The sequence below is a fragment of the Poecilia reticulata genome, linkage group LG19 (assembly GCF_000633615.1).
Source record: "Poecilia reticulata strain Guanapo linkage group LG19, Guppy_female_1.0+MT, whole genome shotgun sequence".
Taxonomy (NCBI): Eukaryota; Metazoa; Chordata; class Actinopteri; order Cyprinodontiformes; family Poeciliidae; genus Poecilia; species Poecilia reticulata.
In genome coordinates, this window is record NC_024349.1 from 11,707,875 (window position 1) to 11,735,350 (window position 27,476).

The following is a 27,476-nucleotide window of genomic DNA, read 5'->3' on the forward strand; positions in this document are numbered from 1 at the left end:
AATTATCTGCTTTCCCAAAGAGGGAATTCTGTCAGGGATGACTGTAAACATTGCTGCAGCTATTCTGTACAATAAGTAATGAACATGTCCTGGCTCGGAAAGTTTCTGGCTACACTCCCTGTTTATCACGAGACTGGCTGTTGACTTGTACTGGAACATCGTGTTCTCCTAAACGTTCTTATACCGTAAAAGCTACCATTTTCTCTTTGTTCAGTCCGGGTTTGGCTACAATGTATGTTYGCATGATTAAAATTGCCAAGTTTGCGCRGTTGTTCCGTKTCTCAGTTCGGGTTTGTTTTCGTAAATCTTCAAAAATTCTGACAGAGTCCATATTTCCGACAGCACCCGAACGCGGCAGGGACGCARGGGGCGTGGCCACTGAAAAAGAACATTATGGTGTGGTGATACGTGCAAAGGAACACGGTCGTGGTGGAGGGTTTGTCATCATACATCGACGGTACAAGTATAGCAGCTCGCTGCCAGACACGTCCTCGGACCTTCAGGTTTCAACGGAGAACTTGTAAACACTCTCTTTGTTATGGGAGGAGATTATAAATCGCTGCTCATGAGATCTTCTGTATCTATTTGCTAACGGAAACCTTCAAGGAAGGAAGAAGACGAAGTCGGCTGGTTAATCTGTCACTGTAATAATCCCTACCGAAGAAGTCTATGTGCTCCCAGTTGTAAGGTTTGTTATTTTATTCGTGGATTTGACAGCATGGAGCAAGTTAGCATGGCAGTTCAGTTTAATGCTTACAATAATAACTGCTGGAATGTGTGACATTAGACAACAGGCAAAGTTTGCATTGTTAACCGTTGATTTGATAACAATCTGATTGTTCAGGAATGTAAATACCGTTGTTTAAMAAACGTGAATGCATKCTCCTTGTCTCATTGAAGAGAACCATTTGTAATGTACTGCCACCTCTGTAATGACCACCACACTTACGCATTGCATGCAGTTTCTGCATCCACGGTCCAGAGTTGTTTTGCTCTTATAGTAAGATGGCTACCTGCTATAGATGCACCAATCAATCTGACAGAAACCGATTTTTCCCCTAGACTGGTTCTGATTGGTAAARATCAGATTCAGTTCTAAATAATCTCTGTTCCCTATTCATTAGAATCACCAAAACTAAGATCTCCCACTAAAATGGGACTTTAAATACATTTTTACTGAGTTAAAGTAAAATCAGATWCAAAACATGCAGCACATTTTTCTCTTTTATTTGTTATGCTCCTTTACAGTAGATCAGACCACAATGAAAAATACACAAAATCCTGAACTATGCTAAATTATTGTCAATGATAAACGACTCCTTAGAAGCCATACTTGTTAGGATGTTATGTTTTGAGTCCAGAGCAGATAATGGAGAGACTTTTCCTTTCCTCCATGCCTGCACCTGATGTGATGAATTTCAGTGCAGCATTTCTACTCCATGCATGTTAAACACATTTACACTCTCTGCCGCTTCTGGCCTCTCTGCAGCAGGCATCATGGATGACGACCTGATGTTCAGCATGGAGGAGGAGGGCAGCGCCCAGAGACCCTCCGCTCAGAGAATCGGCATCAAACACCGGGCTCACTCGCTCAGCGACGCCAACGCCAGCGACGACGATGACGACGAGGAACACTTCATCTCGCCTATTCTGTGCGACTCTGCTAAAGAAGTCTGCAACTACCTGAAAGACCTGGTTTACACACGGCAGCTGTCAAACTCACTTCCAAAGAGCAACTTCCTATACAGGGTGAGCAGCTCAGAGTGATGTCAGCAAGTATTGAAATTAGCGAGAWGATTAGCATGAAGTACAGTTTATAAGAGCTCAGTTCTGCAATCTTTGAATATTTGCCTTAAAAGGACAGCTGATCCGTGCATGTCTGCACACACCCATCCACTACGTGTGGTATTGGTAGTGCGTGTACTCTGTATCCGATTACTGCAGAGGAGGCGGGCCAATCATCTTTAAATGTACCTTTTTTAAGAAGAACAGGAAGTACCAGAGGGTTGGTTTCAGCTCGTATTAGTATGTAAACACGCCTCATGCTGCTCGGCCCTCCAGAGCAGCAGCAAGGCTGCACATAAAGAGTTTATTCAGTGCTGCTTATCAGGGAGAACGCCCCACCAGTCAGCTGTCGTTAGAAGGAATGAATGGACTTTTGTTTGATTTTATATCTTCTTTCTGCTTAATGATGTTTGTAATAATGTTGATTTTTTTTTTCCCAATGGATAATTAATGGAATCTATCCGATTTCTTTACCTTCTCTAAATAGCATGAAAACGAGGCAGAGCATCGATCGTACACTGTAATCTCTGAGAGCGCACGGGTATGTTCCGGAGTTTCAAGTTACACTTTCCTCTCCCTCTGCCGGCGATCATCCACGCCTCCATTCTTCCCTCCCTGCTCTGTAGTTCGCAGTCCTTTTCCCTGCTCTTTTGTTTTCCTCCTGGGTTCCACCTTTTATCATTTGCTCATCATCATGCTGACTGATGCTTGCTTCATTACAAATCCCGCTTCACATCTTCCTCTTCTCTTTTGCATACTTTTTCAGTATGCAAAAGTTTTTTCACTGTATTTTTGTTTATTAATAATCWATTTTTGTTGCAAATGCATAATGTGTAAACRRCAATAAATTATTTTTGCAGTGCCTCACAAAGTATTCACACCCYTTGAACCTTTTCATATTTTGCCACGTCACCACTTCAKTATTTTACTGARATTTTACATGCTAAGCCAACACAAAGTAGTGTATATTGTGACGTAAAACAATGTTTTCTGAAAAGAGTTKCATGCATTTGTATGAAATTCCCCAACCTGGTCAGAATCATCTTTCCCCCTGGTGTGCACCTCTTGAAAAACYTTTGATTTTACTAAATGGATCAAGTTMATCTTGGATGGAGAGGGTTTTCAATTCCTAACAGAGATTTGTTCTGCACTTTGACTAGACCATTCTGAAACATCAGTATATGTTGATCTGAACCCTTTCATTTTAGGCAATCTCAAGTATCTTGYAACAGGTTTCCTAATATTTAGCTCAAATGACTCGTCTCTAAGCTTCAAAAGCATCCCGCAGCATGATGCTGCCGCCACTATGTGTCAATAAGCTCAGGCTTGTCTGCAATTCCAGTTTTTTCAACCAAACTTCTCTGCAGCCACTTCARTAACCGTGAAGGCTGGTGTTTTATTTAATGCTCTGCTTGCTTGATTTTTATCTGTTTATATTGTGAATTTGAAAGGCGTCATACTCTTTAAATTTTCAGAGGATGGGCGGAGTAGTTCTGTGTGACACATTGTGAGCTTGTGACGTTGTTTTATAGCCTAACTCTTTTTTAAACATCTCCACAACTGTATCCCTGACTGGTTGCATTGGAATTTATTTAGGGATATCAGAGTAAATGGAGATAAATACAAATATGTGCCACATATTTCTTGCAACAACAAAAAAAAAGATGTGAACATATGTATTCTTTCCACTTTGAAAATATTAATTGCATTGTCTTTGTCTATTAGTTTATAGTCACATTGTGACAAAATGTGCTGAAGCTCCAGATGTTTGGATGCTTCTGCATGGCACTTTTACATAACGACTCAGGGTTCACACTACAGTGTCATCCTCGAGCGTCACCAATGTTTGCTGCAATGTTTCTAACACRGCTTCTGACGTGTTCTTGGTAAGATGCTGATCCTGTGGTCGAGCACATGTCCCAGACATATTTCTCGTAGTGTAAATCTGTCGCTCTGAAACTGAACACGTCCGCTGATCAGCGGGGACAGGAGCACGAGGGAGACGTGCAGAATGAGCTCGAAGTATCCGTGCTTGGCAACAGATTCAAATGTGATTAAGAGTTATTTAACACATGGTGGTTCCTACTTTAATTTGTGGACAGTGGATTAAATGTTCACCTTTTACTTTATTATAATCCTTGCACACTTATCACCCTAAGCATTTATTTGCACCCCTATAATGAGCTCAAAAGCCCTATAATCGCAAGCTMAAAACTTAATAAAATTTTTTTTAGTTGCTGTTCAAAATGGAAAACCCATGAAAACCTCTTATCCAAGTTAAACAATTTTTTTAAATATCTACCTGCTAAACTTGCCTATATCGTCTACTGTGTCAGAAAGGGCATGATGAGGACTTTTGTTAATTTTATTAATTACCACTCAGAACAAACTAAATCTCCAAATATTGCTAATAGAAAACTTTAATAAAGACTGACATTTTGGGGTCATCAAWTCCTCGTAATAACAGTTTATTTTAATGTTGTGCGCTGAGATGTGGCTGTGTTCCTGGGGAAAGAAGTGAAAAAGTTCAGAAAAGGCAAAAATATGCCAAGTATTACCTTCACTGTGCAAATTGAGCAGCTTTGTGAGRAATTCATCTCTTTGTTTTCAATGTCCTGTTGAGCYCTGTATGGAAAACAGGAASTGTGTCTTTCTGGATTTACATTTCAGAGACTCAATTGTTTGTCTGCTGCAGGCGGCATGGATAAACGCCATAGAGAAGGCCCGAGCCATGCCCGACCCCTGGGCGCAGTTCCACCTGGAGGACATTGAGACTGAACCCTGCATTCGCTACAGGTATGAACGACTCACCATTTATTTGCTTCTTTATGGGATCTGCTGCTTTTCGCTGGAACATCTCCTGTCCTGCTCTTATTAAGGAACCGTTCTGCACAGCTTGAACATGAATCCAGTTTCACGCAAAAGTATTAGTAACCTCTAACAACATTTTGTCACTACATAGTATTTTATTGGAAGTTTATCTGAAAGACTGAAATAGAGTGTATTATGGTTATGGAGCGTGAAAGAAGTACATGACATTTTTATGCTAATAAAGGTCTGAAAAGTGTGGCATGCATTACTACACTGGGTATAGACGGTGGATAATTATGTAAAGTAAAAAATGGAATAAGTTGCACTACTTATCTGAAACTAAATTTGTACTTTTTAGCCGACATGCAAAACTAATCCTGTATACATTGTACYCACTGTGGAACACGGCGGTGGCAGAATTGTGCTGTGGGGATGCTTGAACTGTTTTTATTTTTTGCAAAACAAAAAATAGAGCAACAACTTAAATCCCTGCATGTGCAAAGCTGGTCAAGGTATACAACCCCAAAACACTTGCAGTCTTGATTGCAACAAATTGAATTGACTTGATGGGGCAGATTACAAATGCATGCCACACTTTTCAGATTTTTAGAGTTTCTTCACACTCTTTTGTGTTTGTCTGCTGCATAAAACTTAAATAAAACACTTTGAGTTTGTGGCAAAATGTTGAAGAAGTGTAATGCATCTGTTGAATCAGTCACTTTTCCTAATCTGTCAGTAGCTTTTAATGTGCAAAACCATATTCAGTTACAGGCATACCGTTTTTATGTTCCTGCAGCTCTCGGCGGTGTTGCTCACTTGTAACATTGTGTTTTACGTGAAAACATGACCTTTGAACTTATTTCAACGTGTAAACACAAAGCTGACACATTTTATCTCCTGGAAAAGTCTATGTAATGACTTTGCCGTCATTCAGTAGCTCGTTTACAAACTCCAGTGCGGTCGCAGCTTGGCCTGCGGCTGCGTTTCACATCCCAGGATCAAATGTCAGYAKTTTGGCCTCCGCTGTTGACAATGTAAAAGAACGCCCCTCTGTTCCTCAAGTTGTTTCTTAAAATTATTATCTTACATTTGGGTGGGATACCAAATGTGCATGCAGATGTTAAAAGCCAGCTTGGCAGCTATTAGCTCCCTAATCAAGGGYGGAAAGAACGCACAAAGGATGTGGGTGTATGCAAAGAGCATTTTGAAATGAGTTCCTGTGGATGGAGGGATTGTCYGAGCCTGGGATTTGCCCTGCTGTGTTATTTCTGTGTGCTAAATTTACCCGGCGTAACCTCATCCCCTCTCTGCACCCAGCAGCTCGGCTGTTGTGGTACTCTGTGTTCCCAAGCCAGCTTGAAGATTAGACATTTATAAAGTTATTTTCCTCTTTGTACTTTCTAATGTCTGGCTATCCTGCAGTGTCATTAACCCGCTACACTTTCTGCCAATTCAAGCAAACATACAGACCTCAAAGGAGTTTTCTATCAGCAGATTGGCTGATTTTCCTCCCTCTGCTCCCAGCTAAACATCATCATTCAAAGTGAAAGCAGTGAGGGTGACTTCTCCTTGGAAGAAAAAAAAAGAACTCCCTCCCAGAACCTTCCCGTTTCGTTCTGTTCTCGTTTTACCCACTTGGGAGAGCAGATGAATCATGTGGCTCCCTGATAAGAATAGATAATGAGCTGTGGACAAAGTCCCGCGTCTGGCAAGCATAAATGAACTACAGCTCCTTTAGTACAAGGAGGGAAGCAGTAATCTGAGAAAGGAAAGTGGGTCAGTTGTGTGACAGGTGTGGAAGGGTGATACTAAGCAACAGGTGGGTAAATAAAACAGATATATCTAGTCTYACTGTAGASCAGAGTCGCCGGGTCGCAGGGTTTCATCGCTCAGCCGAAGTTACTTGCTTTGAACTGCAATACGACAAAGAAAAGCACTTTCTGTTAAGAAACAAGTGTTTCACTATGTTTGCTAACTTGCAGAGTGGAGTGTGACTGCTGCAGAATTTCCCTTTAACATAGTGTCGAAACATTGTAATAAGAAACAGTAAAACTCTGCATTGCAAAATCACAGAAGAAATCATGTGGCACAGAAGCAGTCGTAGCCTGAGTGCTTTGCAGTGCATGTAAATGGTGTGGCACGGTTCTTTGGCCATAAACTCATCATCTTTCTGCAAACTAAATTTCTGTCTCTTTAATTCCAGACTCTTTCTTTTTTGATTGGCTGCTTTATTTCAGTGTTAACAGGATTTCTGTATTTTTTTTGGCTGTTAGATATTGCTTTTATTGCCACCATTTACTGAAATAATAAGTCAGTTTTTTGGTGAGTAGCTATTTTGTTGTTGTTTTTTTAATATATGGGTTGTATTTAGTCGACTCAGGTGTGACCAACACATAAAACATGACTGAGTATCCATCAAAATCCATTTACGACCAAATGTAACATCCCAAACTTAATTAAAAGTTWAAAAAAAATTAAATGCAAGTAATCCTGTAGTAAAAAAAGTCAACTTGTTAGTATTTGTGCCTTCTGAATTTTGTAGTCAAGATAATTTGGAACTTTAAGACTTTTATGGTATTGTTTGCAAAACTACCATAAAAGCAAACAGATTTTTTTTTTACTTCCTCTCACTTACAAAGTGCAAACCATCTTTGTCAACATTCAGATCAACATTTTGTGACTTTCATCGAGCCTTTAGTACTCTGTTTGTTATTAGAACTATTAAAATGAGTGAATATATTTGGAAAGATATGCTTTCTTTTTAAAAAAGTTGTGTTTTCTTTTTCGCAGGTACAGCGCAGTCACAGGAGAATGGGCTCAGGACCAGATCCACGTCAAGATGGGGGCACAGGTATCGCTTCTCACCCGACAGTTTGCACCAGCTTTGAAAAATATCAGCCTTTCCTAAGTTTAAAGTTGAAATGCGATGAAATGTTTAAGAAATTATTTTGTTTTTAAAAAAAATTAATATTTGGGACCTTTGTGGGTAGGAAAAGTTTTAACAAACAAGTCCTAGATGAGATTGTCCGCAGGTATATGCCCTCATGTTAATGACATATATTTAGTTTGATTCAGGATAAAGAAATTATTATATTATTGAAATATAATATGATAATATTATATTCCATATAGAATTAACTATATGAAAAGTTAATTCATTTCAATAACTTAATTCACAAAGTGAAACACATTTTATTGATAATTTTATTAATAATTACACACATACTTCAGTTAACTGTGATGATTTTCTGCTTACARCTGATGGAAAAAATATTTAAGATTAAAAATATTACATAAGACCAGTAAAACATTTTAATACAGAAATGTGATCTTAATAAAAAAAGTATGTTTTATACCTGCTTAAAGGTTATTTCTAAAAGGTACTTTTACTCTGACAAATGGGTCTCATCRAATGCATACTAATTTATCGAGTGTCTGTATTGCTTATCTTTAAATTATTTTCCATTKAAAAAGTTGCGTAGAGTAAAATTTACATCTTGCATAGAGTTAAGTCTTGCTACACACAAAAAGCCTGATAAGTCCTTAAGTATGTRTGTTTACAACCTTTTCCTGTCTGTCTTCTTTGGTCGTTGAGTGGGACTTTGTTATCCCACCCAAAATAAAAAAATAAAAATAGCAAATTGCTCATTAATTTCTCCTCTGTCTGGTTTCTCACAGCCCTTTGGGAARGGAGCCATGAGGGAGTGTTTCAGAGCGTAAGTTGAAATACTCCTCCACATTCTGTTTCCTGTTCCTCTTGTAGGGACGTTGAGTCAATATAAACACAACAGCGATGGATCGCTGACCCATATTCCCTGCACTTCTTGCTCCGACTCGTGGGGACTGCTGTTGATGGCGCCGTATTTTTAGACTACAACTCTAAAGATAGGACTTGGTGTTTAGTTCTGGCTGTAATCCCATGAAATTGATTCCCCAATAATGTTTATTGTTTGAGTAAATTAAAAGCCCTGCCATGTTTATTTTCTGAGTAAAGATATTAAACTAGAAGTGCAAGAGGTTATGAAAGGCCTCCTTAGCAAGTCTGGCCAACTACTCCTGACTTTTAGTGCTCCTTAGTGTGATATTCATAAATGTCCTTTAATTTACCTCCAAATAAATATATGCAGTTTAAAACTGACAGGGCTCTCCATGGGAGGACATTGATTATAGTTTATCATGACTGAAAAGGCAGAATTCACACATAATTTTAGGAATTAGCGAAAAAAACAAAATTTTTCCATGTTTATTAGGATTAACATACAGTAACATATTCAATCAAAATYACAGCTTCATTTGACATTCAACAGTTGCCACAGACATTGTGTGTTATTTAATTTAACTAGTCCAAAGAGATTTATGGATTCAAACACTATTTAAAATTGTATCTTAAAAATCTGAGCTCATTAGCTCAAGCTGATGCTTTTATGAAGCTTTTACAGAGCAAAGATCTAATTTATAAATTGTTGTAAAGCTATTTTGATAATTTGTGGCAATGTTTTAGATATTGTCTTAGTGGATTTACTTATTAGGCAAATTCCTCAGTGATGTTTTGGTTAAACATTGTAGCGCCCCCTAGTGGGGGATTTTTCCCAAGTCTCCTCAGGATCCATTTTATTGATCATGAGTCTCATCTCTTACTACTTCTGCCCAAATAAGTTTTTAGCCAGCTAACACAGAACATTTCTTCATCATTTCTGAGATTACAATACTTGCTTAAAGAATTGWAATGTTTTGGCATTACAGTGGTGAGATTTTATTGGAAGGTTTTGCATATATCCYATTAAAACAGATTAACTGGGTGTGGTCAAGTGGGCGTGGCTTATCTTATCTTAGTCAGAAAAATTAAAGGATTCTAAACCTAGAAGTTTTTTAACAATGTGGTTTACCATTTCCTTTCTTGGACCTCTAATTCATAAAAAGCAATCTTTTTTCTATGTATTACTCCTCAGTAATGTGGAAAATCAAAACCAGTCAATCTTAGGCTCGCATGAAATATCTGAAATCTTAAATCCTCTCCAAATAATAGTTTAAGATAAACTCCCTGCGGCCCTACAAGGCCAGACATGTTGGTTCCTAACAGATGAAGCTGCTTTTCTTACGTATGGGTGAACTGACCACATCTGTGATCACTTTCAGCTAATTTGTGATTAAAAAGCTGGATTCTTTTGTTGAAAAAACTAAAATATTCAGGGCAGTCTCTTTTATTTTTATGAGAATTGATATAAATTTTTATACTCAAGACAAATATGCATTTCTGTTTTTCCCCTCCAGCAAGAAGTTGTCCAACTTCTCACACAGCAGCAACTGGAAGTCGGCATCCAACTACGTTGCCAAGCGCTACATGGAGACCGTGGACAGAGAGGTTTACTTTGAGGATGTCCGGCTGCAGATGGAGGCCAAACTCTGGGGGGAGGAGTACAACCGGCACAGACCTCCCAAACAGGTAGAAGAAGAACATTTAATGTCCACCTTTACGTAGGGAGAAGAGAACAATCTATTCCTTGTAAATAATTTTTAGTGTGTTTGTGCATTCTTAAATAGTCTATTTAAAATGAAGGCCCTGAAATGTCATAAATTMATTTTRAAAAGTAAGTTGGYCTTTAATGCGTTATTCCCAGATCTTATATTTTGTAGTTTGACACGCAACAGTATGAATCGCACTCTGACGTCTTCATTGCATTCTGTGACTTGAGACGGTCATTTGGTCACACTGGACTCGGTTATAAACTATTTACAAGAAGTAAACATGATATGGGAAAAAAAAGTGAGCATTGTGGAGAACTGGAAAAAATTGTGTAATTTTAGTATGTTGGAAATATGAGAGAGAAAGAAACGTGTTACTTTTTGTTATTAAGATTTGTTTTGGTTATTTTTTTTATTTTAGAAAAATAAAGAAACATAACATTTTAACAAACATACTACAGGGAGATTAAGAAAGTAAAAGTATTCCAAATTTAGTTAGTTTTTAAGAAAACTTGATTCCTAAAAGATTGTGATTTTGTTAATTGATTCATAATTTTCGATTAAGAAAATATGATCTATAGTATCGGTCATATTTAAATAAAATGTTTAAATAAAATAAACATTTTGAGTCGCACCAGTACCAGTAGGTGGCGGTAATCCATACCTAATGTTTCTTGCCAACCGCCAATAAAAATCAAGAAGAAGAAACCAGTTGCCGTTACTTATATTTAAAACTTATATCAGCTGTGTACGAATTCAGGGTCTGCATCCTTCGAAGGACTGGTCTACGTAGGACGGGTCATTCGAAGGCCGGGACTAAACAAAGACCGGAAGAAAAATAGTTGTGGATTCGGACAGGTCTAGCCTTCACCAACTGTCCCCGCCCACACCTCAGAGTAACTCATGTTGCCAAGCAACCGTGACAGCGTGAAGCAGAGAGAGAAGAAAAAAAAAACAAAAAAACAACGGAGCCGTAGTTTGTTTTTCAGTCATGTATTACTGATTTCTATATTATTCTTCAGCTTTTATATTAAAGATGTTTTAGTTTGATTCTAAAATGTTCAAATGTGTACTGCATTTTTCTACAAGGAATACAAATTATTCATTTACAAATATAATACTCTCCACATCGCAGATAGGTTTATTTAACCGTAATGTCCTATTATGTTTGAAGGCTTAATTTTAATGAATTAATCAAACCGATGTGCTCTGCTTTGAAATACTTTATTAAACCAAACATTTTTTCAGCCAGACCTGTCTAAATAATATCGATGTTTAACTCCCACTCATTGGGGAAAGCTAGCCGGAGTTTTTAAAACAATGTGCCAGGAGTTAGACGTTTTCTCTCGGTACACCGAACCTGGAGCGCCCGGCCAGCTGACAGCTGGCGGGGAGCTGGCTGTTAACGCAGCGGTAGCAGACAGRTCCRAAAACGTCAGAGCAATATTGCAATTAGGTGATGTATTGATGAACCGAGCAGATATTTGAGATTTATGTCTATGGCAGTTACCGCCAAGTACACTTCGAAAATACTTCTGCTAGCTAGCTAGCTTTTTTGCGTCTATCATGGACACGTACAAAAATGTATCGCTGCTTAGCTGGACGAAGTTTGTACATTTCTGTGAATATATAGGTGTGAAATTCCACTCATAATGGTCTTAGAAAGTATTGCGTTTGAGTTGGTGCAAGCTGCAGAAACCCTGATTTTTGTAAGATATTTCAGAGGGAAATATATTGCAATCTTCAGGTGGACATCATGCAGATGTGTGTGGTGGAGATGACGAACAGACCGGGAAAACCGCTCTTCCACCTGGAGCATTACATCGAGGGGAAGTACATCAAGTACAACTCCAACTCGGGCTTYGTAAGGGACGACAACATCCGACTGACTCCACAGGTAAGAAAAGCTATATCTTGCTTAGAAGGCGCTCCGGTCAGTTAAGTTTAATTTCATAGCACATTTCAGCAACAYGGCATTTTAAGGTGCTTTGTATCACAAAAGCACAAAAAAAACAAAAAAACATCATAAACACATCATATAGTGAGCAGATGGGAAAACCCTGAGGCGGTCCTAGCCGGTTTGACGCCCTGGACAAACCGGCATATTTTGGTGCTAAGCTATTGGGTGATTTATAAGCTAACAGAAGTATTTTAAAGTCTATTCTCTGAAATACAGTGAGCTATAGGAAGAACTTCAAAACTGGGGTGATGTGCTCTGTTTTCCTGGTTTTAGTGAGAAGTAAATCTGGAGCAGTTTCAACTGTCTTATTAATCTGTGAAGACGCTTTGCAGTAATCAAAGTGACTAAATATCAAAGCATGTATGAGTTCCTCTACATCCTGCTGAGACATTAGTCCTTTAATACTGAACATGTTCTTCAGGTGGTAGAAGGCTGACTTTGTAACTGTCTTTATGTGACTTTGAAGTCCGGCATGATCTCGCTCTTTCCTCCATTAGGCCTTCAGCCACTTCACCTTCGAGCGCTCGGGCCACCAGCTGATCGTGGTCGATATCCAGGGAGTCGGCGATCTCTACACAGACCCTCAGATTCACACAGAGAAGGGGACGGATTTCGGAGATGGAAATCTCGGTGTGTTTCTTCTCTTTTTCGGATTTAGCTAGTTCCTACTGGCAACAGGAATTCCTCAGTCTGATAACATTCCAGGTGTGCGAGGCATGGCTCTGTTCTTCCATTCCCACCTGTGCAACAAGATCTGCAAGAGCATGGGCCTGACGCCTTTCGATATTTCTGAGCCAGAGGAGTCCCAGCTGGACTGCACCAACAAACTTCTGGTAATTTTACCATTTTCGTGCTCTCTGAGAGATTCCTGAGAGCAGCAGCTGGTTAGATCAACCACAGCTTACCAAATTAATCCTACAAAAGTCTGGAAACAGAACCAGAGTACAGAAAATGTTTTATTTTTTAATTAGATGTATATATTTTGACAAGTTAAAAATCTTACACAGTTAATTGGATCTCTTTTTTTTTTTACATGCAAAAGTCCCGAGCTGGAACCTTTGTGTTGTGTTTCTGGTACGCCTGTAAATGTGACGCACAAGCGACATCCGCAGACAAAGCTGTGGATGACAAAGCCACTTCTTTTTTTAACCCCCTTCACTGGGGGTTAATTTTTACTTCAAAAAACATTTAGATGGGATTCTGGAAAAGACTACTGGTGTTTAGCTATTCAAGCTTAAAATAGACTGGACTAGATTCCCTGTTGTGTTTTTTGTTTGTTTTTAGCACTCCAATGCAACTTTCTTCTCTCACTATTCTGAGTTCTTTCAGTTCTTTTGCCTCTAWGTTTTTTTTCCTCGCTTTTTCCTAGAAGTCGGCCAAGACGGTCCTGAGGGGCTGCGAGGAAGTCTGCGGCTCGCCTCGCGTCCGCACCTTTTCCGCCAGCCGCGTCCCTCCGTTGCTGTCCCGTCTGTCCGARCCGTCGTCTGCGGACGACAGCGCGAGCGACGTGGACTCCATCCCCTGCTCGCCTCTCACTCTTCCCTTCTCTCCCATAGTGGCACCTGGATCCATGGGCAAATCCTCTTCGGGTACATTCCTAAACCTTTTTTTTTTTTTCCCCTGGCAAAAGCATCCGTTGTGACTGGTTTTAACGTTTTACTGCGTTTTCCAGGCTTTTCTCTTTCTGGAATGTACGAACACGACAGGCTGAACAACAACACATCTGATCACAAGGTGAGCAACGACAAAGTGAAGTGAACTGGAAACAGAAACATGAGCTGCAAATGAACAACACAAACATTATCTCAAAAAATAGAAATCCCAAGTTACATTTTTGTACCTCAGGTTAATCAACTCAGCATAAACCATAAAGAAGTATAAATAAATACCCAAATAAATAGTTTATTTGGGTAACAGACTAAAGTCTCCTGTCTGTGTTTTCAAAACACCAAAGTAATACCAAAATCTGATTTTAATTCATTTGTGTCAATACAAAAACCTTAAATATTTTGATATGAAATTAATCTGTCAACTTTAGTGGTTATTTTTTGCTTTTGTTTACTTTAATTTACATTACTTATAGTTTACCACATTGTACAGAGGACAAAACATAGACAACTATACAAACAGTACTTTGAATAAAATGTTAATAAATAMATTTTTTTTAAAACACAAAATAGTATGTATAATTACTCAAATGCTCATTTAAAATTAAATATTTAAGTATCAAAATATATTAATTTAAAGGAGTAGTTGCCCTATAGAATTAGCTCAGCATTTAATAATTATATTTAGTTACTATTTTATTTACTTATTTATTCATAATAATGTAAGTTGTCACTGTGTCCCTAACAAATGAAACTGCAGTTTCATCACTTTTTTCCGTAGCAATGTTAGCGCCACCTACTGACTCTAATGCGTAAGGCTGGCAGATAAAATAAACTATCAATAAATATTTAATTTTTGCATTTAGCAGTTTAGTTTTGCACATTATTTAAACCTTATTGAAACACTTAAACATATTTTATTTATTAAGTGTATGGATTTATAATTTTATTTAACTATCCTGTTGTATTGCGTCTCTATGTTCTCGTGATTCTGGAGGCTGAACTGATTGGAAACTCGCCTGCTGAGGGAAGTTCAATGTTCCCAGTTTGTCTCCGCTTGAATCCCTTCTCCCACACACAGAGGATTATGGGTATTCAGCTCTCATTGCAACACTGCAGACATTTGCGTGTGTGCAGGCCAGCAAACAAACAGCCATTAGGCCTCCTGGATGAGGAGGCTTTGCGTGGGTCCAAAGCTGATTTGTGGAAAAGCTCATCGCGCCGTCAGCGGCTGAGGCCGGCTCAACAATGCTTGTGTTGAGAAGCACAGCCTGTGACGCTGCTGCCTGTGAAAACAGGCAACAATGTCCTGAAACAACACTCCCCGTTATGTGAACCAGCTGGTCTGTTTACAGCTCTAAAAAGATTTTTTTTTTTCCTGAGTTTTCAGTTTCATCAAAGATTGAAAATAAAATGAAAATTCTAAGTCTCCTTTTGGTTCCTGATTTATCGCTTTTCTTGCTTTTTTTTTTTTTTTAACACAAGTCGACGTTTTGTTTCCTGTCTGCAGGACTCTGAGAGCGGCGGAGACAGCGGCTACCCAAGCGAGAGGAGGAGTGAAGGGGATCCTAATGATCATGTGGACGGGGTAAAGACTTTAACTTGACATTTCTGTCATTTAACCTCAATAAAATTAGATTTTATGAAACTGACAGGGAGAAACCTTTTGTGTTTTTAATAACACAGTTGGACGTTTAACTTCCTGATAGGTAGTTGACACTTAAAATTGTAAAGTTTCTTTCTCTTCTCAACTCCATACTGTTAAGTTTAGGACTATCTGCAACTAACCCCTATTCTACATATCAATTAATTTGTCGCTTATTCTGATAATTAATCGATTAATTGGATAAAAAAAAATGGCACATTCTACAGATTTTTCATTTGTATTTTTTATACAATATTATAAATGCTTTAAAATATGCAAATAGACAAATAATCCAGTTACTTTTTAAAAAAAGGACAGCAGGATTTATAATTCGTGTTATCATCATCCAGGTCCATCACCGCTTCAGGCCTGTCTCTGAGTCCGATGACGACAGCATCAGACGGGTAAACAAACCAAGTTAAATGCATGTGGATGCTTTCCTCCCCTGGATCATTTCCATTCTCGTTATCCACTCCTAACTCCTTCACTCATCATCATGTTTTCACATTTTCCTCCCCTCCACTTTCCCGTAACGTGGCTCCTACTCCTCTCCGTTGTTTCCCTCCCGTGACTAGAGGAAGATGGTAGCTCCTCCGAGAGTCTCAGCGAATTTATACTCTGAAAGTCCCAGCAACGAAGGGGTGATTATCTGCATGTAGGCTTTGTAAGGCAGCTGTTTCCTCTGAAGCGCTTTTTCTGTTCCCAGAAGCTTTACTTTTGCATATTTTTTTGTCGAGCAGAAAGATGTGTGCAGCTGTTTCAATGTGCACAAATATTCGGAACCTCACTAAAACGATTTGTTTAAACGAAACACCATCTACCTCCAGTTGACGCACTCCGACACTTCTGACGATAATTGCTTTCTGTGTGCTTCCTGTTTGTTCTGCAGCTCTCAGCTCAACGCCTGCTGCTTGTCATTTCCTGGACTCCATCAGAATTGGTCATAATTGGGTTTCTGCTTCTGGTTTTTTCTTCTTCTTCTTCTTATCTTGGTTGGACGTTTCTCCTCAGCTGACGGATGAGAAGTGGAGCTTCTTCCACTCGTCTCGGGCCCACGTCCACCGGCCTTCCTGCGTGGCCACCGAGGTGGAGCGCCTGAACGCTCTGCTGCAGAAGAAGATCGGACAGTCGATCCTGGGAAAGGTAAATCCAAGAATATCACATCTATTCAGATTCAGATTAGTTGCGTTTTGGTAAGTTTACGACATTATTAAGCCTGTCACGACGATCAATAAATCAATTAATTGCATGATAAATTAAAACGAACTCAATAATTTTCCTTTGCGTAGTTTATCGTTTTTCTCTTTTCTACCAAACACTGGATGACAAAAGTCTTCAGTCTGGTGATTTGGTSTCAGCCCGCCCTTATTTTGAAGAACAATTTTGTTTACAGACTCATGATTCCGTTTATTTTTTATTTATTTTAGATATTTAAAATATCTTCCAGTCCCAGTGTCAAAATGTTCATCAAAATGTAAAATTTATTGAACTTTGAGAATGGGTTCTTGCATCATTATTACTTAAAAAATGGTCTCAAAACAATATTATCATTTATCGCAATAACTTCTGGGACAATTTATCATCCAGCAAAATTTGTTATTGTGGCAGGCATAAAAAATAAATAAATAAATAAACAAAATGTGTCCTAAGATGCGTCATGTTCCATCCGACACATTCTCTGATATGAATAATTTTGGCACAACTGATGGAATGCATTTAACCGTTTTTATTTTCATTTTGACATCCTCACAGATTTCCAAACCTGTGCTCTCTGTCATTGTTTGGTTCTGCTGCCCAGGTCCACCTGGCCATGGTGCGCTACCACGAAGCGGGCCGGTTCTGTGAGAAGGACGAGCCGTGGGATCAGGACTCGGCCATGTTCCACCTGGAGAGAGCCGCCCTGTGCGGAGAGCTGGAGGCCATCGTGGCCTTAGGGAAATGTTACCTGCAGCTGCCTCATCACATCCTCCCAGACATGGAGGTGGAGGTAAAAACTCACACAGCTTCATTTTACTGCTTATTTCACTAGTTGGAGTTGATTCAGGTCTGTTCCCACTTTGACTCGCGTGTGTTGCTGACAGGATAACGCAGGAAACAGGATGAGGGGGTTTAAGTATCTGCTCCAGGCTGCCGAGGCGGGAGACAGATCTTCTATGATCATAGTGGCCAGAGCCTTCGATACGGGAGCCGGTCTGTCTGCTGACAGGTCAGTGAAGGGTCACTGAAACAGGACTCATACCGGCGCTTCACATCCTTAAAAATGCCTCAATTTCTTTAGTTGTTTAAGGTTTGGAAAGTGCTTTACTTCTGTATAAAGTCATTGAAAATGCTTGATACTCAAACTGCACTGCTCTGTAGTAGTGAAATCTAACATGTGATTACAAGCCTAATAAAAGACACAGACACTTTTTTTTGCTGTTTGTCGTTAAATCAGACTAAACTTTTCTTGTTCTTAGGTTAATTATAATTACTCAAATTATTTCTGCTTGCTAAATGCCAGAAAACTTGGTGTGAGCATTTTATATATATATATATATATATATATTTATTTTTTTTTTTTTTTTTTTTTTTTTTACTTTCTTGTATATTAGGTTTAAGCATTTAATTAGTGCAGAAACGTAATTTACCTGAAAGCAATTTGATTGTTTCAATGTAGTGAATATTTACTATTTCTAATGGCTCAATTAGTTATTGATTGTCTTATATTTTGTATGTTAAAGTTTTTTGTTAGATTATTGCGTGTAGGGTGTGTGAGAGGCATTTCAAAACATAAAATGTTGTTATATTTTAGCCTATCTTATCTCTGCTGTACCATAAGATGTTATTAATAATTGTAATAAATATCATAATAGTTAGTTAAAACTGTCTCTTTTTAGTTCAYTTTCTTTGTTTTAGTAAACTTTTGCTGGAAAAGTTTGAAAACTTTTCTTAAAAATGTTTGAACGTTACTGAAGAAAATGTTCCAGTTACAGTGTATTCCTCCCCCTAGTGGATTCATAGTAGAATTGCATTATTTCTATCAGGCTTTCCCTCATTGGCTCTTCTGTTTCTGCGCTTCACGTCCACAGAAAGCAGGACTGGGCCGAGGCAATCAACTGGTACGACAGCGCTCTGAACATGATGGACTACGATGAGGGCGGGGAGTTCGATGGCACGCAGGACGAGCCGCGATACTCGCTGCTGGCCAGAGAGGCGGAGATGTTCCAGGAGGGCGGCTTCAATCTTACTGCAAATCCACAGAAAGCAGGTTCGGTTCTGTCTCTGCCTTTTAGTGTTCAATGAAACTGTCATGAAATGTCTGACCCCTTTCAGATTTCTTGATTTTATCATTTATTTTAATTTTTTTGCACTTGAAATCATTAAACTAATGTTTACGTCAGACAGAGAGAATCTGAGAAAAGCCTGTCCAAACCAACCAGTCCATATATGCAATTGAACACAGTTTTTGGTAGAATTTCACCAGAGAAGTAGGATAAAATATCTTAAAAAGAGACACTTAATGGCCCAATGTTAAAAAAATGTAAATCCCAGACCTGATAAGAAAAGTTATTACCATATAACTGTTTAGAAAACATTTGAAGCGTTCTGAGGTTTTGGTTCGCCACATTGAGAGCAACAAATGGAAGAAAATCTGCATTAGTTGTTTTATTGCAGTTTTTCAATAATCTTTGAAAGTCTGCATCAAGTCAAACCAGCTATTTAGGATATAAATGAAAAATGTAGAGAGCAGATTTGGGTGGTATTTTTACTGTGCTGTATCTTACTTTGAGTAATTTTGTTAGGAAGTATTGCTACTCTTACTTGAGTAAGATTTCTGGATTGTTTCCCTGCTGTGTGTAACTTTACTAAACGCAGAACAAACCTGCTTTAACCAAAAATTCTCCAGACATCTGCAGTTTTTGTTAAAGTTTCATAAGTTTTTTTTTGTCTTTTTACTGAAAGAAATTGATTTGAAAAAATGTTTCCTTTTTCTTGATTGCATTATTTATATGACTTATTTTCATTTTGGTCTTTAAAATGCCAACATTTCCACATAACTTTGCATTTTTGTCTGTCTGATTGTGTATTTTTTTAAATATTAAATGATTGTTTTGACCACTTGCGTAACCTTTTTAAAAAATGTTTTATTTTTTTACTCTTGAGTAATCTAATTTTATGACAACTTTTTACTTTTACTTGAGTAATAGTATGTTGAAGTAGTGCTGCGTTTTTTTGTATACTCTGCCACATCTGGTTGAAAGTGTGGCAGCCGACATTTTGTTTCCTGATTAAACAGATTCAACAGCCGTCGTTACTCATACGTTTTCACCAGATTTTCACAAACTATAAGCTCTRTAGCTCACAGAAAGCACACAAAAGGGATTCAAAGGAATAAGGTGTGCCTGTTATTTTATGACGGACTGATATTTGCTCTCTCGTTTCAGGGGATTTGTTTACGGAAGCCGCGGAGGCTGCTATGGCAGCCATGAAGGGTCGCCTGGCCAACCAGTACTACATGAAAGCCGAAGAGGCCTGGGCGCTGGTGGAGGAGTAATCATGGAGACATTATTGATCCCCTTGAAGCCTGTGGGAGTGAACTTTTACACATTCAGCATTTTACCCTGAATGATTATCGTTTACATATTTTTATGACAGAATTTTTACTGTTAGCGGTTTGCTTTTGAGTGTGCTGAGCCATTGACGATCAGATCTCCCTGTTTCTTTCTTTCTTTTTTTTCTGAGGTTGATCATCCCGTCTTCCTTTTCCCTTTGATTTCCTGCCCCTCATGACATTTTATTTAAGTGTAAATAAGAAAAAAATKGTCTKATAAATCAGAACAAATAAAAATGTTTACTTATTTTCCCCTTCTAATGTTATCAAACTAATGTTGGAAGAATTTATAAAGAAATGGAGTCTGAAAGTATAAAATAAAGTTTGCTTTGCTTTTTATTCATCTTTGATTGTTTTTTTTTTATTTGTCTTAAAAAAGTTTTAAAGTTCTTACATTCTTATTGTCTTTAAATGAATATTAACATAGAAGAATATCAAACTTGACTTGAATAAAGTCAAATTTTCATAGCACATTTCAGGAACAAGGCAGTTCAAAATACTTTATAAAAACATAACAGTAACAAATTATGAAGCAAGCAATAAACATTGCATTTTGTCAAATACCTTTATCAAAATTGTTAAGTAAATATAYATAAAAACATTTAATTTAAAATTTAAGGTGAATAAAAAAAAAAACCAGGAGCTAAAAATGAATCAACATGGTCAAATATCACATGGACTAAAACAGAACTGATCAAAGTAAATGTTTTTGTCTGTAACGGTAGTTTTAAGTACTTGTGCAACTGCAGGAGGATTGCATAAACTTGCATAAATGTAACAATTTTTGTTGAAATCATCCTACATGTTGAGATAAGACTCTAAAATGTAACAATTTTTGTTGAAATCATCCTACATGTTGAGATAAGACTCTAAAAATATGCAACTGATTTAGATAATTTTGAAACATGCAAGCTGTTCACTCAATATTTGAGCAAAAGTAACTAACTATTTACAAGAATATAGAAAACCGCAAAAAAAATACCAGGTCTGTAATCATCAAATTGAGTTTGTTAGGAGCAGTGATGCTGAAAGTCTTATGTATGGAGCAGAAATTAACTCCTCCAGTTCCATTCATGAGGCGTGACAGAAGCAGATGCAGGAAATGTGTTGTTTAGTGATACTAAGACATTATTCTTCGCTGCAGATTTTGCTCCCTTACACCTGCTCATTCTCTCACTACAGTCTTTGTTCACAAACATCATAACCCTGACCTTGCTTGTGAACTTGTCCATTTAAACTCACTGCAAACAAAAAAGGCTGATCCTAAACGCCCTTAAACACCTCACCATTCCCTTCTTGCTGTTGTAAAAGTCCTGCCTCACCTTCACTAGTTCTTTGCCACACCTTGCTCTCCTGCAGGGTYGGGCTGAATCTGTGGCAGTGGCAATAAGTATTGCTAACATTTTGCAGAGGGTGTCAAAAGGTGCCAGCCAYATCAGCTGCCACTGTTTGTTACAGGTTAGTTAAAGYGGCTTAGGACATAATTAATATTTCTAGTCACACAATTAGCCTGTTTAGCTTAGCGTAGCTTAACTGTATGCAACACAACTGTTTAATTACCCCCTTTTCTCCTTTATGAAGAATTTATTGATATGAGGCTGCTTTTTCCTCTTTTTATTAAACATTGTATACATCAACCTACCAATGGGGATAGAAATTAGACTCTTGGCTATGAGCTCATGTACATGCATTTGCATATAAATGCAAATATAAAGGCAAATACATTCAAATAATTTTTTTCAAACATAAATTTTAAACAATCAACAATAGAAAAATACTAATGGCAATTGTAAAACAACTAAAGAAAGCATTTATGTCATCTACTTCTCTTTATGACTTGTGGATATAATGAGAATCTAGTATATTCGGTATGATATGAACTAACTCATTGACAGCTCTGGGTGGCCAATCAGATTTCAATAACGCCACTGGTTGTTATTGGTTATTATTTAATAAGCAGTGTTAGACCTGTAATATAAGGTGGCTGCATTTACTTTAAATAACTATTCGAGTAGCATTACTGTTTTGTATTTATACCGTTATGCGGGAGCTGCAGAAACAAGGTAGCGTGGCCGAGCGGTCTAAGGCGCTGGATTAAGGCTCCAGTCTCTTCGGGGGCGTGGGTTCGAATCCCACCGCTGCCATCATCCTTTTGTACCAAACTTCCTCAATTGTTTTATTCATTGACTGTGAGCAAGACAGGGGATTGTTACCTAAGCAATTAAAGCATCAGCTGTGGATAGTATCGCACAAACGACTGGTTGGTAGCCTTGTCGTACTGAAATGAGTCCCCCCACCYTCCCCACGTGTCCTCTGCGCTGACTCAACATGGTACCCTCAGTCCAACAGTTAACTTCAGCTGCCTGAGTTTGCTCCTCTGCGAGTTACGCACATTTTTCTTACAGATGTGACGGGCTAAACTGGACTGCGAGGTGTGCAGGTGAGTGTTACTCATGTCGTGGTATGGTTGTTATTTCCGTAAAGAAAGACTGACTGTTATTTTTTCAGCATGTGTCTTTAAGCACGCCAGGCTGTGCTACTGTATGCTAGGCTAGCTGCTATCCGGCTAACAATCGTATCTTATACGTATACAGGAAATCGTAATGTTAAACTTGTAGCACTTTGTCCGACTTTTTCTTTTTACTTGCACATTTTTTAGTATTCAAGTTTTTAGCTATTTTGAGGCCCGGTTTCCAGTTCATGAGGGGTTTGTGCTAGCTTGCTAAKGAAGCTAACGCATCTAAACATTGACTTTTAAATGACTTGCTGTCTCCAGTGGGTGTTTGAACGGTATGAATTCACTGTTTTATGGGTCTGTTAGACACAGTTTTGATTACTAGACGTTTGCATAGAAGTAACTCATGTTACTGGATTGGATTGCTTAGACTGTTACCTGGGCACTGTCAGTGAATGCATTATCTGCTAGTTTAATAACTATCTTTATACATGTTATCTCATAATCTTGTTGTTCATACAACCTGGCAAGGCTGTAGTGGTTTAACCATAAGAATGTATCGTTTCAGGATTTTCTTGATTTCATATCTGTTGTTTGTTCCAACTGTCTTTGCGTAGCATGACATCAGCCATTGTAACTCGATTTATGTTTGTTTTTCCAGGTTGGCTCTCTCTGTATCATCTGCCAGTCCTTTCTGGTGACCTCTTTCCTGCTCCGATCACATCAATATGGCTAGTGGTGATGAGGATGATCCCATTATAGAGGAGGTATATTTTTTGTCATAAATCAGCATAATTATGTAGATATAAAGTGGAAGGAAAATTATACATGGCATTCGAGGTTTTTTACTAAAGATATCCATCTTTTGGGATATGTTTCTTTCAGCTTTGCATGTCTAGTGATTGACATTTTTGCTTGTTTTTCCTCGCAGTGTAGTTCAAGCTCAGTGTGGAAGATATAAGAATATAAATTTTGTCTGAAATCCTCAATTGAGAATGGTTTCTGTCCCTTCTGACAATTATAAAGAGGCTCTAAAGATAATCTTAGGAGATATTCCTAAAATTCATGGTGGCAAATCTTGTTTTGATTTTTCTCTGTTGAAAACAGCCCTCAAACTATCGCCCTCACTTCTTTCTTGTCAGCCATATTTGTTTATTCTGAACTCGCATTTGCACTTGAGAGGTTTAGCCGGTTTTTTCGTCTGACTGTTTGTGAGGTGGCTGTACTCAACACACTGTAGGAATCTTTTTTTTTGTATCATCCTGTGTGGGGTCTCAGGTTTTGAAAATGGGCTACCAATTTTTAAGTCTTGTGTATATATAGACTGCTTACACGTCTGTGCTGCACCTGATGTGGTTTGCTAACCTACAGCAGATCTGAATGAAGACTCATTCTCTAACCTTTTTAGCATTTCTCTGTCTAGACTTAAAGTGAAGCAGATGTTGTTTTAGGGTAAATAGTTTGTCAAAGTTGTCCTTCTGAATTTGACCTTAGCTTTTTTTTGCAGACTGTATTATTTGCTTCCAGAATTAGAAAGTATCATATGAGATATTTTGTTAGTTTGGTCACACTAGAATAATAATAAACAATAGATGAGTCAGACGGTTCTGTTCAGGCTTTCCCTACTAGCTCATATGTTTAAGATTCCTACCTATAGTGAAAATGTTTTAATTGTCTGGAATTGAATTTATATATTTCAGGAAGTTGTGGGAAAAAGAAAATAGTGGTCTGAGACAAAAATTTGCACCGATGTTAATTTTCAAACAACGTTTCTGTTTCCTGTAGATTGATGTATATCTTTCCAAAAGCCTTGCAGAAAAACTGTATCTTCTCCAGGTGAGCTTTTATTTCATTGTTTTTCTTTTTGCATTCCTCTRAACTGTCTTTGATTTGATTGGCTGTTAAACATTTAAAATATCTGGGGTCGCTCGCTTCTCTTTATTTGTCTCAGTACCCAGTGCGGCCGGGCACCATGACCTACGATGACGTCAGCCATCTGTCCGCTAAGATCAAACCCAAACAACAGAGGGTAAGTGGGCCGTTTTGTGATATCCACTGTTTGGTTTCTGTCTTTTTAAGTCTGTTTGTGTTTTTACTCCTTTCTTGGATTAGGGTTGTTGTAGAAAGAAAAAAAAAATAGAGGAGTACCGTATTTTCCGCACTATAAGGCGCACCGAATTATAAGGCGCATCTTCAATAAATGGCCTATTTTAAAACTTTTTTTATATAAATAAGGCGCATAGAATAGACGTTATAGTTAGTAGCATTTGTACGTTTGTACGTCCAGTACAAATGTGGATGTGTAATAATAAAGAAGTGGCCCCCGAGTACTTTATGTACTAGGCTGCCCCAGTCATTGTTTCACTCTCGGTGTTGGTGTTGCGATATTGTGCCCAACTGCTTTCTGGGTAACACAGACCAACCGACACGCTGCCGCCGCAGTCTCTGTCTCTCCCCCCTGGCCGGACGATGGTCACCCTTCTCCGTTCGCGCAAAGCATGCTAGTGGAGAACGTGGTGCTAAATGACCTGTAGAGGACCTGATTATCAGGTCGGTAGGTAGATAGGTCAGTCAAACTTTATTAACAAACCAGCGTTCTGACAACTATCCCAGCATGCACCGCGCGTTTCTTCTTCTACGGGCAAAATGAAGTCGGCGGCTGCTTACCGTAGTTGCTAGACCGGTTGTGGCTCAATATTGGTCCATATATAAGGTGCACCGGCAGGCGCACTGTCGGCTTTTGAGAAAATTGAAGGTTTTTAGGTGCGCCTTATAGTGCGGAAAATACGGTAAATTTTCACCAAAAAAGTCAGAAATTTCTAGGTTAATCTCAGTAAAATCTCAGTTCGAATAAAAAAAACTTGGAAAGTCAAAAWAATTCCTGTAAAAACCCCCCAGAAATTTTTAGGTTAATCTAATAAATTTTCAAGAAAAAGACATGGAAGTTTCCGAGTTTCAAAAGTTTAAAAATGTTGATGTTTTTTTCTAGAAAAGTTCTGACGTTATCAAATTTTCGACTTTTCAAACTCAGAGATTTCCTAGGTTTTTTTTTTTTCTAGAAATTTTCTGAGATTAATCTCAAAATTTGATTTCTTTTTTCTAGCAAATTTTTTACTTTTCTAGCACAGTAATTTTTTTTTTCTAGAAAATGTTAGAGATTTTTCCCCCCCATCTGTAAGCCTCTATAAGTCGTTAAATTAAAATTTTTCTCCCTCATCAGAACAGGAACCTTGATCTTTACTTTATAATTTCACTTATTGGTTGGTTGGAGTTGCTTATCAAGCTCACCTTTGCACTGATTTGTCAAAAACATTGAATAAGATTTTTTAGAAAATGCTCTAAACCTTTAATCTTTTTCTCATACTTCTCAAATTTAACGTCTTTGAGTATTTGTGCTTCTTTGTGCTGCTTGTCAATCAGCTGGAGCTGGAAATGGCAATCAACACAATGAGTCCCAACTACTGTCGCAGTAAAGGAGAGCAGATAGCGCTGAATGTGGACGGGACGTCCTACGATGAAACCAACACCTACAGGGCGTACGTCAGCGGTTAAACATCAGATTTATATCTGAAAACAAAATAAACTGGTCAGTTTGTTTACTGGTCTGATTGTCTTGCTTGTTTTCTCCTCCACAGAAAAATGATGGACAAACAGACGTTCTCCTCCATGCAGGCCACCACTAATACGTCCAGATATGCGGCTGCTGTGTTTCGCAAAGGTCTGACCTGATTAGCTGGTGCCCTATAAAATTATTAATACATCCTGTGCTTTTGCAAGTTTAATCAAGTGACTGCCACAAACTGTAATGTGTTTCACTGGGATTTTATGACGGAAAAACACTGTGACACATTATTGTGAAGTGGAATAAAAATGAAGCGTGGTTTTAAAGAGATGTGCGATAATGCATAATTTGGAATCAATCTGATACAAAGTAAATATAGCACCATTATCGATGATTTGATTCTGACACTTTTCATTCTCGTCCCACATTTCGTCAAACTTCTAAACTTTCTGTGTTTTTCTGGTTTTGCCTTTAACTTTTTTTGCTGAACGTAGGACAGGATGTGGAAACAGAAGCGGTAGAAAAGCTCAACATACTTGTGTGCATCTTTTAATGTGAGCAGGCGAGCTGCACATCACGCCTCTGACGGGAATCCTGCAGATGAGACCGAGCTTCTCCTACCTGGACAAAGCGGACAGCAAAACCAGGGAGCGCGAGGCGGCTAACGAAGGTGTCTGTTCGGCGCATTCATTTTTAAAAATTGCTGCACTTTTACAACTAGTAAAAGTGCAGCAAATACATATCAAAWATGTATTTCTTCTTTGATCAAAAAATTGCTGAAATAAACCCACACTTTGTCGCTCAGCTWTMAGAATATTTCTCTTAAAAACTGAAACGAAGTTGTCTTTAGAAGTCAACATTTAACTAATTCCTCCCCTCATTTGATTGGTAAAGTTATTACATCTTGAGTCTAGTATGTTTTGATGTTTCTGCACACATGTGACCAGAGTTTTGTCCCTGCAGGAGGAGATTCCTCTCAGGATGAAGCRGAGGAGGAAGCCAAAGCAATTACTGTGAGTATTTAGATTCAAAACCAAATTAGAGGATTACTTTGTAAGTTMCCATGCAGAAGAAAAAAAGAGGATTTTCAGAGTTTATTCTGGGTGTGTTCATTTTCAGGTGAGGTTTGCCCGACCCGAGTCYGAACAGGCCCGGCAAAGGAGGATCCAGTCCTACGAGTTCCTGCAGAAGAAGCAAGCCGAGGAGCCATGGATCCACCTGCAGTACCACGGTGCCAAGGTAGAGGGAGCTCTCTCCATTTATTACAGAAAGGTTTTATTTGTTTTTTGGTGCAGATTTTTTATTTTTATTTTTCTACATTTCTCGTTCTTTGACTCAGGACAGCCGATCGGATCATGAAAAGCAGTACCTGTACTGTCAGTCGGTGGACGCCTCGCAAAACTCTGAGCTGGTCAAAACACCAAAGTGAGTGTAACCAAAACACATTATGACATTTAGGCTATCATAACATGGAGAATGAATGCTTTTTATGTAATATTATGTTCTTTTGTTGCATATTCCTATCATTGTGTGAATCTACTTGCTTTGAGTGGCTCTCACTTTGCTGCTGCTGCACAGAAACTTCCTCATTGGGGGA

General features: G+C 38.4%; 2 protein-coding genes and 1 non-coding gene across 7 annotated transcripts in view; all 3 read left to right on the forward strand.

Moving 5' to 3' along the window:
* The first annotated feature begins 389 nt into the window (after positions 1-389).
* On the forward strand, positions 390-20,205 carry eef2k (eukaryotic elongation factor 2 kinase). 4 transcript variants are annotated; one of them, XM_008437018.2, is made up of 20 exons: positions 390-688; positions 1,490-1,749; positions 2,273-2,326; positions 4,481-4,581; positions 7,387-7,447; positions 8,275-8,312; positions 9,868-10,039; positions 11,807-11,956; positions 12,517-12,649; positions 12,725-12,852; positions 13,389-13,608; positions 13,692-13,753; positions 15,137-15,214; positions 15,622-15,675; positions 15,847-15,912; positions 16,283-16,414; positions 17,070-17,258; positions 17,353-17,477; positions 18,340-18,518; positions 19,696-20,205. In XM_008437018.2, exons 2-20 carry the CDS (start codon positions 1,498-1,500, stop codon positions 19,803-19,805), a joined length of 2,304 nt encoding a protein of 767 aa, XP_008435240.1. In that variant the 5' UTR covers positions 390-688; positions 1,490-1,497; the 3' UTR covers positions 19,806-20,205. The 4 variants fall into 4 exon arrangements, with proteins under 4 accessions (XP_008435240.1, XP_008435242.1, XP_017166448.1 ...); XM_008437020.2 differs by having other exon boundaries at positions 390-683; XM_017310959.1 differs by lacking the exon at positions 15,847-15,912.
* A 1,719-nt stretch (positions 20,206-21,924) lies between these two features.
* Positions 21,925-22,006, forward strand: trnal-aag (transfer RNA leucine (anticodon AAG)). Its single transcript has one exon. It is a non-coding gene; the product is annotated as a tRNA-Leu (tRNA).
* Positions 22,007-22,106: 100 nt separating this feature from the next.
* The window catches only part of polr3e (polymerase (RNA) III (DNA directed) polypeptide E), a 9,972-nt gene continuing 4,602 nt past the window's right edge, over positions 22,107-27,476 (forward strand). The window contains exons 1-10 of one of the 2 annotated variants that reach the window (XM_008437021.2): positions 22,107-22,302; positions 22,979-23,084; positions 24,103-24,153; positions 24,269-24,346; positions 25,738-25,853; positions 25,953-26,035; positions 26,442-26,549; positions 26,843-26,892; positions 26,999-27,118; positions 27,219-27,304. In XM_008437021.2, the coding sequence (XP_008435243.1) occupies positions 23,046-23,084; positions 24,103-24,153; positions 24,269-24,346; positions 25,738-25,853; positions 25,953-26,035; positions 26,442-26,549; positions 26,843-26,892; positions 26,999-27,118; positions 27,219-27,304 (731 nt within the window). In that variant the 5' untranslated portion in view covers positions 22,107-22,302; positions 22,979-23,045. Of the gene's footprint in view, positions 22,303-22,463; positions 22,653-22,978; positions 23,085-24,102; positions 24,154-24,268; positions 24,347-25,737; positions 25,854-25,952; positions 26,036-26,441; positions 26,550-26,842; positions 26,893-26,998; positions 27,119-27,218; positions 27,305-27,476 lie in introns of those variants that run through there. The other variant, XM_008437022.2, reaches the window with a different exon arrangement.